The 15,504-nt window shown below is 42.6% G+C and overlaps 1 protein-coding gene across 5 annotated transcripts in view; it reads right to left on the reverse strand.

The window, feature by feature from the left end:
• The window catches only part of LOC139537971 (large neutral amino acids transporter small subunit 4-like), a 60,655-nt gene that overhangs the window by 14,234 nt on the left and 30,917 nt on the right, over positions 1 to 15,504 (reverse strand). For 4 of the 5 annotated variants that reach the window (XR_011667646.1, XR_011667644.1, XR_011667645.1 and 1 more), the window contains exons 7-12: positions 10,422 to 10,555; positions 8,970 to 9,166; positions 7,640 to 7,783; positions 5,406 to 5,423; positions 3,030 to 3,162; positions 2,355 to 2,487 (exon numbers count right to left, since the gene is read on the reverse strand). Coding sequence is in view for 2 of the 5 variants with exons in the window: in XM_071339892.1 (XP_071195993.1) it covers positions 2,355 to 2,487; positions 3,030 to 3,162; positions 5,406 to 5,423; positions 7,640 to 7,783; positions 8,970 to 9,166; positions 10,422 to 10,555 (759 nt within the window). In the remaining 3 variants the exon portion in view is untranslated. The remainder of the gene's footprint in view (positions 1 to 2,354; positions 2,488 to 3,029; positions 3,163 to 5,405; positions 5,424 to 7,639; positions 7,784 to 8,969; positions 9,167 to 10,421; positions 10,556 to 15,504) is intronic. The other variant, XM_071339893.1, reaches the window with a different exon arrangement.

A 15,504-nucleotide genomic window follows, 5' to 3' on the forward strand; every position in this document is an offset into this window, starting at 1 on the left:
CTAGGGTATAAGGTGCTAGGTTATAAAGTGCTAGGGTATAAGGTGCTAGGTTATAAAGTGCTAGGGTATAAGGTGCTAGGGTATAAGGTGCTAGGGTATAAGGTGCTAGGGTATAAGGTGCTAGGTTATAAAGTGCTAGGGTATAAGGTGCTAGGGTATAAGGTGCTAGGGTATAAGGTGCTAGGGTATAAGGTGCTAGGTTATAAAGTGCTAGGGTATAAGGTTCTAGGGTATAAGGTGCTAGGGTATAAAGTGCTAGGGTATAAGGTGCTAGGGTATAAGGTGCTAGGGTATAAGGTGCTAGGGTATAAGGTGCTAGGTTATAAAGTGCTAGGGTATAAGGTGCTAGGGTATAAGGTGCTAGGGTATAAGGTGCTAGGGTATAAAGTGCTAGGGTATAAGGTGCTAGGGTATAAGGTGCTAGGGTATAAGGTGCTAGGTTATAAAGTGCTAGGGTATAAGGTGCTAGGGTATAAGGTGCTAGGGTATAAGGTGCTAGGGTATAAGGTCCCACACCCTTTTAAGCGCCTTCCCCAAACTCAGCCATCTCACGTTTGTGTGGTAGTGGAGATCTGCATGACCCGACTCTTCCAACAGTGAGACAAACCGCCTGTGGTTTAAACATTTTGCTCTTTTGAAGATGACCACTTTAGTGACAACATGGCTCTTTTTCAGAACACATTTACAGAGCACCTCCTGATGAATAATGCAATGTAGGAAAATCATTTTCTGATCTGGGTTCAGCTCAGCTACTTGATCTTGTGTCCTTTTCAAAAGGCCAACGTTTTTTCCTGTCAAGTTTTGGCACCCATCAGTGGTCACACTGGATAACTTTTCAAAACTCAGTCCCAGCTTTGCCACACACTTATTAACCTCCTCCAATAAATATTTCCCTGTGGTTGTGCTCTTCATTGACTGCACTGAAACAAGCGCCTCTGTAATTTCAAAGTCTGGGGTTATGACCTCGTAAGAATATCAACAACTGCGCCGTGTCACGTGCTTCACTGCTCTCATCCAGGGCCAAGGAGAAATAGGTGAAATCCTTTACCTTGTCTTTCAACTGTTGTTCCATATTCTCTGCGATGTCCTCAAATCAAATTTTATTTGTCACATACACATGGTTAGCAGATGTTAATGCGAGTGTAGCGAAATGCTTGTGCTTCTAGTTCCGACAATGCAGTAATAACCAACAAGTAATCTAACCTAACAATTCCACAACTACTACCTTATACACACAAGTGTAAAGGAATGCAGAATATGTACATAAAGATATATGAATGAGTGATGGTACAGAACGGCATAGGCAAGATGCAGTAGATGGTATAGAGTACAGTATATACATATGAGATGAGTAATGTAGGGTATGTAAACATATAAAAGTGGCATAGTTTAAAGTGGCTAGTGGTACATGTATTACATAAAGATTACATCAACACGCTGTGTGTCACTGTTCGTCTTGACAGGGAAACATTTTCAAACAGCTCTTTCTTGTCGGGGCAAAGTATTGCTGCAGAGTCAATTAAACATTCTTTAATGAATTCGCTCTCAGCGAATGGCTTGGTGTGTTTAGCAATTTTGTGGGACAGTACATAGCTAGCTCTCGCAATTCCGTCGTTTGCTGAATGCAGTTTTATGAAAAGTCCATGCTGCTTTGTGTGTCAGAAGACGCTGACGCTGTGTGTCAGAAGACATAGTCCTATATTTCTCTGCATGCTTCGTCTGGAAGTGTCGGGACAAGTTGTAGTCTTTCAAGACAGCGATGCTCTCTTTGCACACCAAGCACACAGCTTTCCCTGATACCTAAATAAAGACATATCCAAACTTACTGGAACACCCTACATTCATTGTCTACTTTCCTTTTCTTTGAAAAATTATTTTTTGCGCAATTTCTAGCTAGCTACTATTTGTAACTGTGACGTGTGTGTCGGCTTGTCTGTCCTCGTGCAGTTGTTATCTATACGTGCCTTCAAAATAAATGTCCCAGAAGCGGTGGGAGTTAAATCATTACACAAAGGTGACTATTCATTGGGCTTTTAATTTGAATAACAAATACTTTTTTCAAAACTTTACTATCGCAAATTCTTCATGTGATCTGAGCATGATTCCCCGGGCCGTATTGAATCAGGCCAGGCCTGGTGTAGGGGCTAGGGTGTGATGCTGTCTGCTATAGAGAGTAGTGGTGGTGTCTAGCTGTAGATCCACTTGAAGGCCTATAGGTGGCGACAGAGCACCACTCACATCTCATTCCTACATCAGCTGTCACCAATTTTGGTCCTGGACAGCTACTGCTGATTGGCCAGGAGAAGGTGAGGAGGCGGCGACTAGTTTGATTGATAGCTGGATGGAGCACTTACCTGCAGTGGGAGGTTGGGCACCAGGCAGGTGATGCCGAATCCCACCAATAGGACGTTGGTCAGGATGAACGCTCGCATTGCATTGGTCACCTTCTGGATCTGTCTGTCTCTGGGCTTGGCCTTGAGCTGGTCCCTGAAGAGGTTAGGGTTCGAGAGGGGAGAGGAGGTCCGATCTTATACCCAACATCCCATCACACAGACATCATGCTATCAAGAGATCACCTCTCATCAACCCTTAAGCCAAACCTCTCAGATCCCCATAGAGGGTAAGGGCTAGTGACTTAACTTACTATGCTGGCTGGCTATACTACACCATTTGTTTGATATTTTAAATGAAAGCCCTTTGTGTATCTACTCCCCCCTACTTGAAGTAAATATTTTAACAAATTCACTTATAGTTTATTCAAGTAGTCAAAAGTTTAGTAATTGGTCCCACATTCCTAGCACGCAATGACTACACCAAGCTTGTGACTCTACAAACTTGCTGGATGCATTTTCTGTTTGTTTTGGTTGTGTTTCAGAATATGTTGTGCCCAATGGTGAATAATGTATTGTCATTTTGGAGTCACTTTTATTGTAAATGAGAATGTTTTGGGGGTATGATCTTTGTGCCTCTGAAATGTTCTGTAGGGCCTAGGGGTTAGGATGTAAGGTATAGGTGACATAGTAACTTACTTGCTGCACGGTTCCTCCTCCCCCTCTGCATCTTCACAGTCCTTCAGCTTCCAGTCCATAATCTGACCAATCACAGGAGTCGTCATCAGACACAGTAGCTGCAGCATGCCGAAGATAGAGGAGTACAAACTGACTGTGGAGAGAGGAGAAAGAGACAAGAGACAGGAGACAGGAGGAGAGAGAGGAGGAGAGAGAGAGAGAGAGAGGAGGAAGAGAGAGAGAGAGAGAGAGAGAGAGAGAGAGAGAGAGAGAGAGAGAGAGAGAGAGAGAGAGAGAGAGAGAGAGAGAGAGAGAGAGAGAGAGAGAGAGAGAGAGAGAGAGAGAGAGGGAGGGAAGGAGGGAGAAGGAGAAGGAGAAGGAGGAGAGAGAGAGAGAGAGAGAGAGAGCAGATTATTAGCCAGTCTAATAAATAACTATTCCATGTTAATCCATAGAGTTCCTGGGTTTTAGCATTAATGATTACTGTAGTAAGTTAATGAGTAGTAGATCTAGTAACTGATGATAGGCTAGCAGCTACCTAGTACTGGTTTAGCTCAGGGCAAGGGCAGTCAAGGACTGGGCTAGGTTGGGGGAGAACGTAGAGAATATAGAGGTCTCTAGTGGCCAAAAGGACATATTAGCACTGGCAGCGCCATTGAGGGCTTCCACAATTGTAATGTAGTCAACTGGGTGGGACTTCCAACTTCATTGGCTGATCCCTCCTGGTGACTCTGTTGGAGTCATGTTCAACCGGGTCACCAAGAGGGAACAGCCAATCGTGATTTTTTTTGTTGACAAGGATAGGGTTTAGTGCTAGCAGTACCTAACAGTACCTAAGGTTAAAGCAGAGGTAGCCAACCCTCCCTGTGGAGACCTACTGAGTGTGCAGGCTTTTGCTCCTGCCCTGCTGTAACACACCTGATTCAGCTGTTAGAGATCATTAACTGATGAGTAGAATGAGGTGTGTTAGAGCAGGGCTGGAACAAAACCCTGCAGCAGGGTAGCTCTCCACAAGACACACCCCACTCTGCACTATTTAAAAAATATATATATATTTAACTAGGCAAGTCAGTTAAGAACAAATTCTTATTTTCAATGACAGCCTAGGAACAGTGGGTTAACTGCCTTGTTCAGGGGCAGATTTGTACCTTGTCAGCTCAGGGATTCAAACTTGCAACCTTTCAGTTACTAGTCCACCTGCGGCCCCATGTTACATGTTAGCAGTCTATACAACCGAGACAGTAGCTAACAACAGGAAAGCTAAGAGACAGACAGGCTAGTTTTAGGTGAGGCTAGGGAGGCTAGGAGACAGAGGCTAGTTTTATGTGAGGCTAGGGAAGCTAAGAGACAGACAGAGGCTAGTCTTAGGTGAGGCTAGGGAAGCTAAGAGACAGAGGCTAGTTTTAGGTGAGGGAAGCTAAGAGACAGAGGCTAGTTTTAGGTGAGGCTAGGGAAGCTAAGAGACAGACAGAGGCTAGTCTTAGGTGAGGCTAGGGAGGCTAGGAGAGAGGCTAGTTTTAGGTGAGGCTAGGGAAGCTAAGAGACAGACAGGCTAGGCTTGGGTGAGGCTAGGGAAGCTAAGAGACAGACAGGCTAGGCTTGGGTGAGGCTAGGGAAGCTAAGAGACAGACAGGCTAGGCTTGAGTGAGGCTAGGGAAGCTAAGGGACAGACAGAGGCTAGTTTTAAATGGTATATCTATTAGTCTAATCCAATAGGGTTTGATGTTGGATCTAGTCCAATAGGGTTTGATGTTATATCTACCAGTCTAGTCCAATAGGGTTAGATGTTATACTACCAGTCTAGTCCAATAGGGTTAGATGTTATGTATACTAGTCTAGTCCAATAGGGTTTGATGTTATTTATACTAGTCTAGGCCAATAGGGTTAGATGTTATATCTAGTCCAATAGGGTTAGATGTTATATCTACCAGTCTAGTCCAATAGAGTTAGATGTTATATCTACCAGTCTAGTCCAATAGGGTTAGATGTTATTTATACTAGTCTAGTCCAATAGGGTTAGATGTGATATCTAGTCCAATAGGGTTAGATGTGATATCTACTAGTCTAGTCCAATAGGGTTAGATGTGATATCTACTAGACTAGTCCAATAGGGTTAGATGTGATATCTACTAGACTAGTCCAATAGGGTTAAATGTGATATCTACTAGACTAGTCCAATAGGGTTAAATGTGATATCTACTAGTCTAGTCCAATAGGGTCAGATGTGATATCTACTAGTCTAGTCCAATAGGGTTAGATGTGATATCTACTAGTCTAGTCCAATAGGGTTAGATGTGATATCTACTAGTCTAGTCCAATAGGGTTAGATGTGATATCTAGTCCAATAGGGTTAGATGTTATATCTACTAGACTAGTCCAATAAGCCTGCGGTCTTACCAACTTCCATTCTCTCCACTACAGGAGAGAGAAAGAACAGAGGGAGGAGGAAAAGAAGAGAGGTGCATTTTAAAACACACACAAGTCCTCAGCATATGTGGCAACTCCTTCAAGACTGTTGGAAAAGCATTCCTCATGAAGCTGGTTGAGAGACTGCCAAGAGTGTGCAAAGTTGTCATCAAGGCAAAGGGTGGCTACTTTGAAGAATCTCACATATAACATATATTTAGATTTGTTTACAATTTTTTTCCTTACTACATGATTCCATATGTGTTATTTCATAGTTTTGATGTCTTCATTATTATTCTACAATGTAGAAAATAGTACAAATAAAGAAAAACCCTGGAATGAGTAGGTGTGTCCAAACTTTTGACTGGTACTGTATGTAGAAAACACATATACAATGACACCACTGACATACATGGCAAACATATCTTACCAGATCCTTACCAGATTACTTATTAGATTTTTGTTAAAATAATCTTCTCCTGCCGTACAACATTCTCATTTGATTGTCATGATTCTTTTCCATATGGGGTACCCACCAGTGTTGAGGCCCTCCAGGATGTTGTTCATGGCTCACCCAGCCCTAGCAGCAGTACTCACCAGTGTTGAGGCCCTCCAGGATGTTGTTCATGGCTCACCCAGCCCTAGCAGCAGTACTCACCAGTGTTGAGGTCTCCAGGATGTTGTACATGGCTCACCCAGCCCTAGCAGCAGTACTCACCAGTGTTGAGGTCTCCAGGATGTTGTACATGGCTCCCCCAGCCCTAGCAGCAGTACTCACCAGTGTTGAGGTCTCCAGGATGTTGTACATGGCTCACCCAGCCCTAGCAGCAGTACTCACCAGTGTTGAGGTCTCCAGGATGTTGTTCATGGCTCACCCAGCCCTAGCAGCAGTACTCACCAGTGTTGAGGTCTCCAGGATGTTGTTCATGGCTCACCCAGCCCTAGCAGCAGTATCCACCAGTGTTGAGGCCCTCCAGGATGTTGTACATGGCTCCCCCAGCCCTAGCAGCAGTACTCACCAGTGTTGAGGTCTCCAGGATGTTGTACATGGCTCCCCCAGCCCTAGCAGCAGTACTCACCAGTGTTGAGGTCTCCAGGATGTTGTACATGGCTCCCCCAGCCCTAGCAGCAGTACCCACCAGTGTTGAGGTCTCTAGGATGTTGGTCATGGCTCACCCAGCCCTAGCAGCAGTACTCACCAGTGTTGAGGTCTCCAGGATGTTGTACATGGCTCACCCAGCCCTAGCAGCAGTACCCACCAGTGTTGAGGCCCTCCAGGATGTTGTTCATGGCTCACCCAGCCCTAGCAGAAGTACCCACCAGTGTTGAGGTCTCTAGGACGTTGTTCATGGCTCACCCAGCCCTAGCAGCAGTACTCACCAGTGTTGAGGTCTCCAGGATGTTGTACATGGCTCCCCCAGCCCTAGCAGCAGTACCCACCAGTGTTGAGGCCCTCCAGGATGTTGTACATGGCTCACCCAGCCCTAGCAGCAGTACTCACCAGTGTTGAGGTCTCCAGGATGTTGTTCATGGCTCACCCAGCCCTAGCAGCAGTACCCACCAGTGTTGAGGCCCTCCAGGTTGTTGTTCATGGCTCACCCAGCCCTAGCAGCAGTACTCACCAGTGTTGAGGCCCTCCAGCATGTTGTTCATGGCTCACCCAGCCCTAGCAGCAGTACTCACCAGTGTTGAGGTCTCCAGGATGTTGTTCATGGCTCACCCAGCCCTAGCAGCAGTACTCACCAGTGTTGAGGCCCTCCAGGATGTTGTACATGGCTCACCCAGCCCTAGCAGCAGTACCCACCAGTGTTGAGGCCCTCCAGGATGTTGTACATGGCTCACCCAGCCCTAGCAGCAGAACCCACCAGTGTTGAGGTCTCCAGGATGTTGTACATGGCTCACCCAGCCCTAGCAGCAGAACCCACCAGTGTTGAGGTCTCCAGGATGTTGTACATGGCTCACCCAGCCCTAGCAGCAGTACTCACCAGTGTTGAGGTCTCCAGGATGTTGTTCATGGCTCACCCAGCCCTAGCAGCAGAACCCACCAGTGTTGAGGCCTCCAGGATGTTGTACATGGCTCACCCAGCCCTAGCAGCAGTACTCACCAGTGTTGAGGTCTCCAGGATGTTGTTCATGGCTCACCCAGCCCTAGCAGCAGTACTCACCAGTGTTGAGGTCTCCAGGATGTTGTACATGGCTCACCCAGCCCTAGCAGCAGTACCCACCAGTGTTGAAGTCTCCATCACTGAGGCCCTCCAGGATGTTGTTCATAGCTCCCATGTAGAAGATGAGACGGAGCTGAGTGATGGACATGGTGACCAGAGAGAGGATGAAGAGAGGGCTGATGATGCTCTGCATGAACGACTGGGCTGAAGGAGAGAAGCGGAGGCAGAGAAGAGATGTGTTTCAAATGTTTTCAAGGTTTTTGTAGTATATGTTTGGTGTTGTATGTACACTGTGTTATGTTGTACCATGCACTTTGTGTTGTGCTATGTTGTTTGAACATTGAATGAAGGTTGTGCTATGTTGTTTGAACATTGAATGAAGGTTGTGCTATGTTGTTTGAACATTGAATGAAGGTTGTGCTATTGTAACGGATGTGAAATGGATAGCTAGTTAGCGGGTACGCGCTAATAGCGTTTCAATCAGTTACGTCACTTGCTCTGAAACCTAGAAGTAGTGTTGCACCTTGCTCTGCAAGGGCTGCGGACTTTGTGGAGCGATGGGTAACGATGTTTCGTGGGCGACCGTTGTTGATGTGTGCAGAAGGTCCCTGGTTCGCGCCCGGGTCGGGGCGAGGGGACGGTCTAAAGTTATACTGTTACCCTATGTTGTTTGAACATTGAATGAAGGTTGTGCTATGTTGTATGAACATTGAATGAAGGTTGTGCTATGTTGTATGAACATTGTGTCATGTTGGTATGTTCAAGTAACTGCCAAAATAATGGAACTACCTTAGTAAAGGAGGGACACAACGTATATTGAAAGCACCTGCTTCCACACAGGTTCCCATCATGCTTTAGGGTTCTGTTTAAAAATCCCCATTTGACCATTATTTTGACCATTATTTTATCTACCATGTCTATGACCCCACAGGATGACAATACCCCCATCCACAGGGCATGAGTGGTCACCGAAGGGTTTGATGAGCATGAAAACAATGTCAACCATATACCCTGGCCGTCTCAGTCACCAGATCTCAACCCACCAGAACACTTCTGGCAGATTCTGGAGCGGGGGTCTGAGACATGCGTTTTCCACCAGCATCAACAAAACAATAAATGATGGAATTTCTCCAGGAAGAATGGTGTTGCATCCCTCCAATAGAGTTCCAGACTCTTGTAGAATCTACGCCGAGGTGCGTTGAATCTGTTCTGGCGGTTGGCGGCCCAACGCCCTATTAAGACATGCTGGTGTTTCCTTTATTTTGGTAGTTACCTGTATGTTGTGTTGTTTTAAGTTGGCAGAATATTGTGGCATGTTTTTTAGTGTCTACTGTTTCCACTGCGCCACTCGGGAGGCCACATTGTGTTGTATAAAGATCTGGGTCCTTACATTCCTCATTGGTTTTTTTGCTGACCTCCAGGTCCATGGTTGAGAGACAGAGTTTGTGTCCTTCCTTAGTGGCGGGCTCTCTCTGCTTCAGACTGTTGCTCACACTCAGACGTTTCCCCACCGTGGTCACCTGATGGTAGAACTGCTTCCCTGTGATCTTATGGTCAAAACCCAGCCAACTGAACTTTACCTTCACACTAGGGAGGGAGGGAGGGAGGGAGGGAGGGAGGGAGGGAGGGAGGGAGGGAGTCATGTTATTCCAGTGTAAATGTAACACAGTACAGTTAAACATTCCTGAGCTGACCTGGAGCTTGACCTCTAACCTTTAACAGTACTGTACATACTACTGCAAATTCTACTGTACATACTACTGCAAATTCTACTGCACATTCTACTGCACATTCTACTGCTCATTCTACTGCACATTCTACTGCTCATTCTACTGCTCATTTTACTGCTCATTCCACTGCTCATTCTACTGCTCATTCTACTGCTCATTTTACTGCTCATTCCACTGCTCATTCTACTGCTCATTCCACTGCTCATTCCACTGCTCATTCTACTGCACATTCTACTGCTCATTTTACTGCTCATTCCACTGCTCATTCCACTGCTCATTCTACTGCTCATTCTACTGCACATTCTACTGCTCATTCTACTGCACATTCTACTGCTCATTCTACTGCACATTCTACTGCACATTCTACTGCTCATTTTACTGCTCATTCCACTGCTCATTCTACTGCTCATTCTACTGCTCATTTTACTGCTCATTCCACTGCTCATTCTACTGCTCATTCCACTGCTCATTCCACTGCTCATTCTACTGCACATTCTACTGCTCATTCTACTGCACATTCTACTGCACATTACATGAACATACAGCCTACCCTAACCTCACACTGATGGAAAATACTGTACATGTAGCTCCCCTAATGGCTGGTATTACTGTTACTACTACTATGTATGTATGTATGTATGTATGTATGTATGTATGTATGTATGTATGTATGTATGTGTGTATGTGTGTATGTGTGTATGTGTGTGTGTGTGTGTGTGTGTGTGTGTGTGTGTGTGTGTGTGTGTGTGTGTGTGTGTGTGTGTGTGTGTGTGTGTGTGTGTGTGTGTGTGTGTGTGTGTGTGTGTGTGTGTGTGTGTGTGTGTGTGTGTGTGTGTGTGTGTGTGTGTGTGTGTGTGTGTGTGTGTGTGTGTGTGTGTGTGTGTGTGTGTGTGTGTGTGTGTGTGTGTGTGTGTGTGTGTGTGTGTGTGTGTGTGTGTGTGTGTGTGTGTGTGTGTGTGTGTGTGTGTGTGTGTGTGTGTGTGTGTGTGTGTGTGTGTGTGTGTGTGTGTGTGTGTGTGTGTGTGTGTGTGTGTGTGTGTGTGTGTGTGTTTCTGTGTGTTTCTGTGTGTTTCTGTGTGTTTCTGTGTGTTTCTGTGTGCGTTCGTGTGTACCTATAGTCCATGTCCTCGGGTCCAGGGAAGGGTTCCACGGGCCAGTTGAAGAAGCAGTTGAAGAAGACGAGGCCGGAACACGCTGCCCAGACAACCATGATGGTGATGAACGTCACACCAAGGTCATAGATCACCTAGGAAACAACAACAACAACTATTATAGATCACCTAGGAAACAACAATCACAACTGTTATAGATCACCTAGGAAACAACAACAACTATTATAGATAATCTAGGAAACAACAACAACAACAACTGTTATAGATCACCTAGGAAACAACAACTGCTGTTATAAATCACCTAGGAAACAACAACTACTGTTATAGATCACCTAGGAAATAACTACCACAACTGTTATAGATCACCTAGGAAACAACAACTACTGTTATAGATCACCTAGGAAACAACAACAACAACAACAACTGTTATAGATCACCTAGGAAACAACAACAACAACTGTTATAGATCACCTAGGAAACAACAACCACAACTGTTATAGATCACCTAGGAAACAACAACCACAACTGTTATAGATCACCTAGGAAACAACAACTACTGTTATAGATCACCTAGGAAACAACAACAACAACTGTTATAGATCACCTAGGAAACAACAACCACAACTGTTATAGATCACCTAGGAAACAACAACTGTTATAGATCACCTAGGAAACAACAACAACTATTATAGATAATCCAGGAAACAACAGCAACAACTGTTATAGATCACCTAGGAAACAACAACAGCAACTGTTATAGATCACCTAGGAAACAACAACAACTGTTATAGATCGCCTAGGAAACAACAACAGCAACTGTTATAGATCGCCTAGGAAACAACAACAGCAACTGTTATAGATCACCTAGGAAACAAAAACAACAACTGTTATAGATCGCCTAGGAAACAACAACAACAACTGTTATAGATCGCCTAGGAAACAACAACAGCAACTGTTATAGATCACCTAGGAAACAACAACCACAACTGTTATAGATCACCTAGGAAACAACAACCACAACTGTTATAGATCACCTAGGAAACAACAACAGCAACTGTTATAGATCACCTAGGAAACAACAACAGCAACTGTTATAGATCACCTAGGAAACAACAACAGCAACTGTTATAGATAATATGTAATACAACAGCAACTGTTATAGATCACCTAGGACACAACAACAATAACAATTGCTATAGATCACCTAGGACACAACAACAATAACAATTGCTATAGATCACCTAGGAAACAACAACTGCTGTTATAAATCACCTAGGAAACAACAACAACAACTGTTATAGATCGCCTAGGAAACAACAACAACAACTGTTATAGATCACCTAGGAAACAACAACAACAACTGTTATAGATCGCCTAGGAAACAACAACAACAACTGTTATAGATCACCTAGGAAACAACAACAACAACTGTTATAGATCACCTAGGAAACAACAACAACAACTGTTATAGATCACCTAGGAAACAACAACAACTGTTATAGATCGCCTAGGAAACAACAACAACTATTATAGATCACCTAGGAAACAACAACAACTATTATAGATCACCTAGGAAACAACAACAACTATTATAGATCATCTAGGAAACAACAACAACTATTATAGATCACCTAGGAAACAACAACTACTATTATAGATCACCTAGGAAACAACAACAGCAACTGTTATAGATCACCTAGGAAACAACAACAACTATTATAGATCACCTAGGAAACAACAACAACAACAACTGTTATAGATCACCTAGGAAACAACAACAACTATTATAGATCACCTAGGAAACAACAACAACTACTGTTATAGATCACCTAGGAAACAACAACAACTATTATAGATCACCTAGGAAACAACAACAACTATTATAGATCACCTAGGAAACAACAACAACAACTGTTATAGATCACCTAGGAAACAACAACAACAACTGTTATAGATCACCTAGGAAACAACAACCACAACTGTTATAGATAATCTAGGAAACAACAACAACTATTATAGATCACCTAGGAAACAACAACAACAACTATTATAGATCATCTAGGAAACAACAACTACTATTAAAGATCACCTAGGAAACAACTACTGTTATAGATCACCTAGGAAACAACAACAACTATTATAGATCACCTAGGAAACAACTACTATTATAGATCACCTAGGAAACAACAACAACAACTGTTATAGATCGCCTAGGAAACAACAACAACAGCTGTTATAGATCACCTAGGAAACAACAACAACAACTGTTATAGATCACCTAGGAAACAACAACAACAACTGTTATAGATCACCTAGGAAACAACAACCACAACTGTTATAGATAATCTAGGAAACAACAACTGCTGTTATAGATCACCTAGGAAACAACAACAACAACTGTTATAGATCGCCTAGGAAACAACAACTACTGTTATAGATCACCTAGGAAACAACAACAACAACTGTTATAGATCGCCTAGGAAACAACAATAACAACTGTTATAGATCGCCTAGGAAACAACAATAACAACTGTTATAGATCACCTAGGAAACAACAACAACAACTGTTATAGATCGCCTAGGAAACAACAATAACAACTGTTATAGATCGCCTAGGAAACAACAATAACAACTGTTATAGATCGCCTAGGAAACAACAATAACAACTGTTATAGATCGCCTAGGAAACAACAATAACAACTGTTATAGATCGCCTAGGAAACAACAACAACAACTGTTATAGATCACCTAGGAAACAACAACAACAACTGTTATAGATCACCTAGGAAACAACAACTGCTGTTATAAATCACCTAGGAAACAACAACTACTGTTATAGATCACATAGGAAACAACAACAGCAACTGTTATAGATCGCCTAGGAAACAACAACCACAACTGTTATAGATCACCTAGGAAACAACAACAACAACTGTTATAGATCGCCTAGGAAACAACAACCACAACTGTTATAGATCACCTAGGAAACAACAACAACAACTGTTATAGATCGCCTAGGAAACAACAATAACAACTGTTATAGATCGCCTAGGAAACAACAATAACAACTGTTATAGATCACCTAGGAAACAACAACAACAACTGTTATAGATCACCTAGGAAACAACAACAACAACTGTTATAGATCGCCTAGGAAACAACAATAACAACTGTTATAGATCACCTAGGAAACAACAACAACAACTGTTATAGATCACCTAGGAAACAACAACAACAACTGTTATAGATCGCCTAGGAAACAACAATAACAACTGTTATAGATCACCTAGGAAACAACAACCACAACTGTTATAGATCACCTAGGAAACAACAACAACTATTATAGATAATCCAGGAAACAACAACAACAACTGTTATAGATCACCTAGGAAACAACAACAACAACTGTTATAGATCACCTAGGAAACAACAACAACAACTGTTATAGATCGCCTAGGAAACAACAACAACAACTGTTATAGATCACCTAGGAAACAACAACAACAACTGTTATAGATCACCTAGGAAACAACAACCACAACTGTTATAGATCACCTAGGAAACAACAACAGCAACTGTTATAGATCACCTAGGAAACAACAACAACAACTGTTATAGATCACCTAGGACACAACAACAATAACAATTGCTATAGATCACCTAGGAAACAACAACTGCTGTTATAAATCACCTAGGAAACAACAACTACTGTTATAGATCACATAGGAAACAACAACAGCAACTGTTATAGATCACCTAGGAAACAACAACAACAACTGTTATAGATCACCTAGGAAACAACAACAACAACTGTTATAGATCGCCTAGGAAACAACAACAACAACTGTTATAGATCGCCTAGGAAACAACAACAGCAACTGTTATAGATCACCTAGGAAACAACAACCACAACTGTTATAGATCGCCTAGGAAACAACAACAACAACTGTTATAGATCACCTAGGAAACAACAACCACAACTGTTATAGATCACCTAGGAAACAACAACAGCAACTGTTATAGATAATATGTAATACAACAGCAACTGTTATAGATCACCTAGGACACAACAACAATAACAATTGCTATAGATCACCTAGGAAACAACATTTGCTGTTATAAATCACCTAGGAAACAACAACTACTGTTATAGATCACATAGGAAACAACAACAACAACTGTTATAGATCGCCTAGGAAACAACAACAACAACTGTTATAGATCGCCTAGGAAACAACAATAACAACTGTTATAGATCACCTAGGAAACAACAACAACAACTGTTATAGATCACCTAGGAAACAACAACAACAACTGTTATAGATCACCTAGGAAACAACAACAACTGTTATAGATCACCTAGGAAACAACAACAGCAACTGTTATAGATCGCCTAGGAAACAACAATAACAACTGTTATAGATCGCCTAGGAAACAACAACAACAACTGTTATAGATCACCTAGGAAACAACAACAACTGTTATAGATCGCCTAGGAAACAACAACAAGAACTGTTATAGATCACCTAGGAAACAACAACAACAACTGTTATAGATCACCTAGGAAACAACAACGGCAACTGTTATAGATCACCTAGGAAACAACAACAGCAACTGTTATAGATCGCCTAGGAAACAACAATAACAACTGTTATAGATCGCCTAGGAAACAACAACAACAACTGTTATAGATCACCTAGGAAACAACAACAACTGTTATAGATCGCCTAGGAAACAACAACAACAACTGTTATAGATCACCTAGGAAACAACAACAGCAACTGTTATAGATCACCTAGGAAACAACAACAGCAACTGTTATAGATCGCCTAGGAAACAACAATAGCAACTGTTATAGATCGCCTAGGAAACAACAACAACAACTGTTATAGATCACCTAGGAAACAACAACAACTGTTATAGATCGCCTAGGAAACAACAACAACAACTGTTATAGATCACCTAGGAAACAACAACAGCAACTGCTATAGATCACCTAGGAAACAACAACTGCTGTTATAGATCACCTAGGAAACAACTACTGCTATATATCACCTAGGAAACAACAACAACAGCTGTTATA

This window comes from Salvelinus alpinus, chromosome 13 (assembly GCF_045679555.1).
Source record: "Salvelinus alpinus chromosome 13, SLU_Salpinus.1, whole genome shotgun sequence".
Classification (NCBI taxonomy): Eukaryota; Metazoa; Chordata; class Actinopteri; order Salmoniformes; family Salmonidae; genus Salvelinus; species Salvelinus alpinus.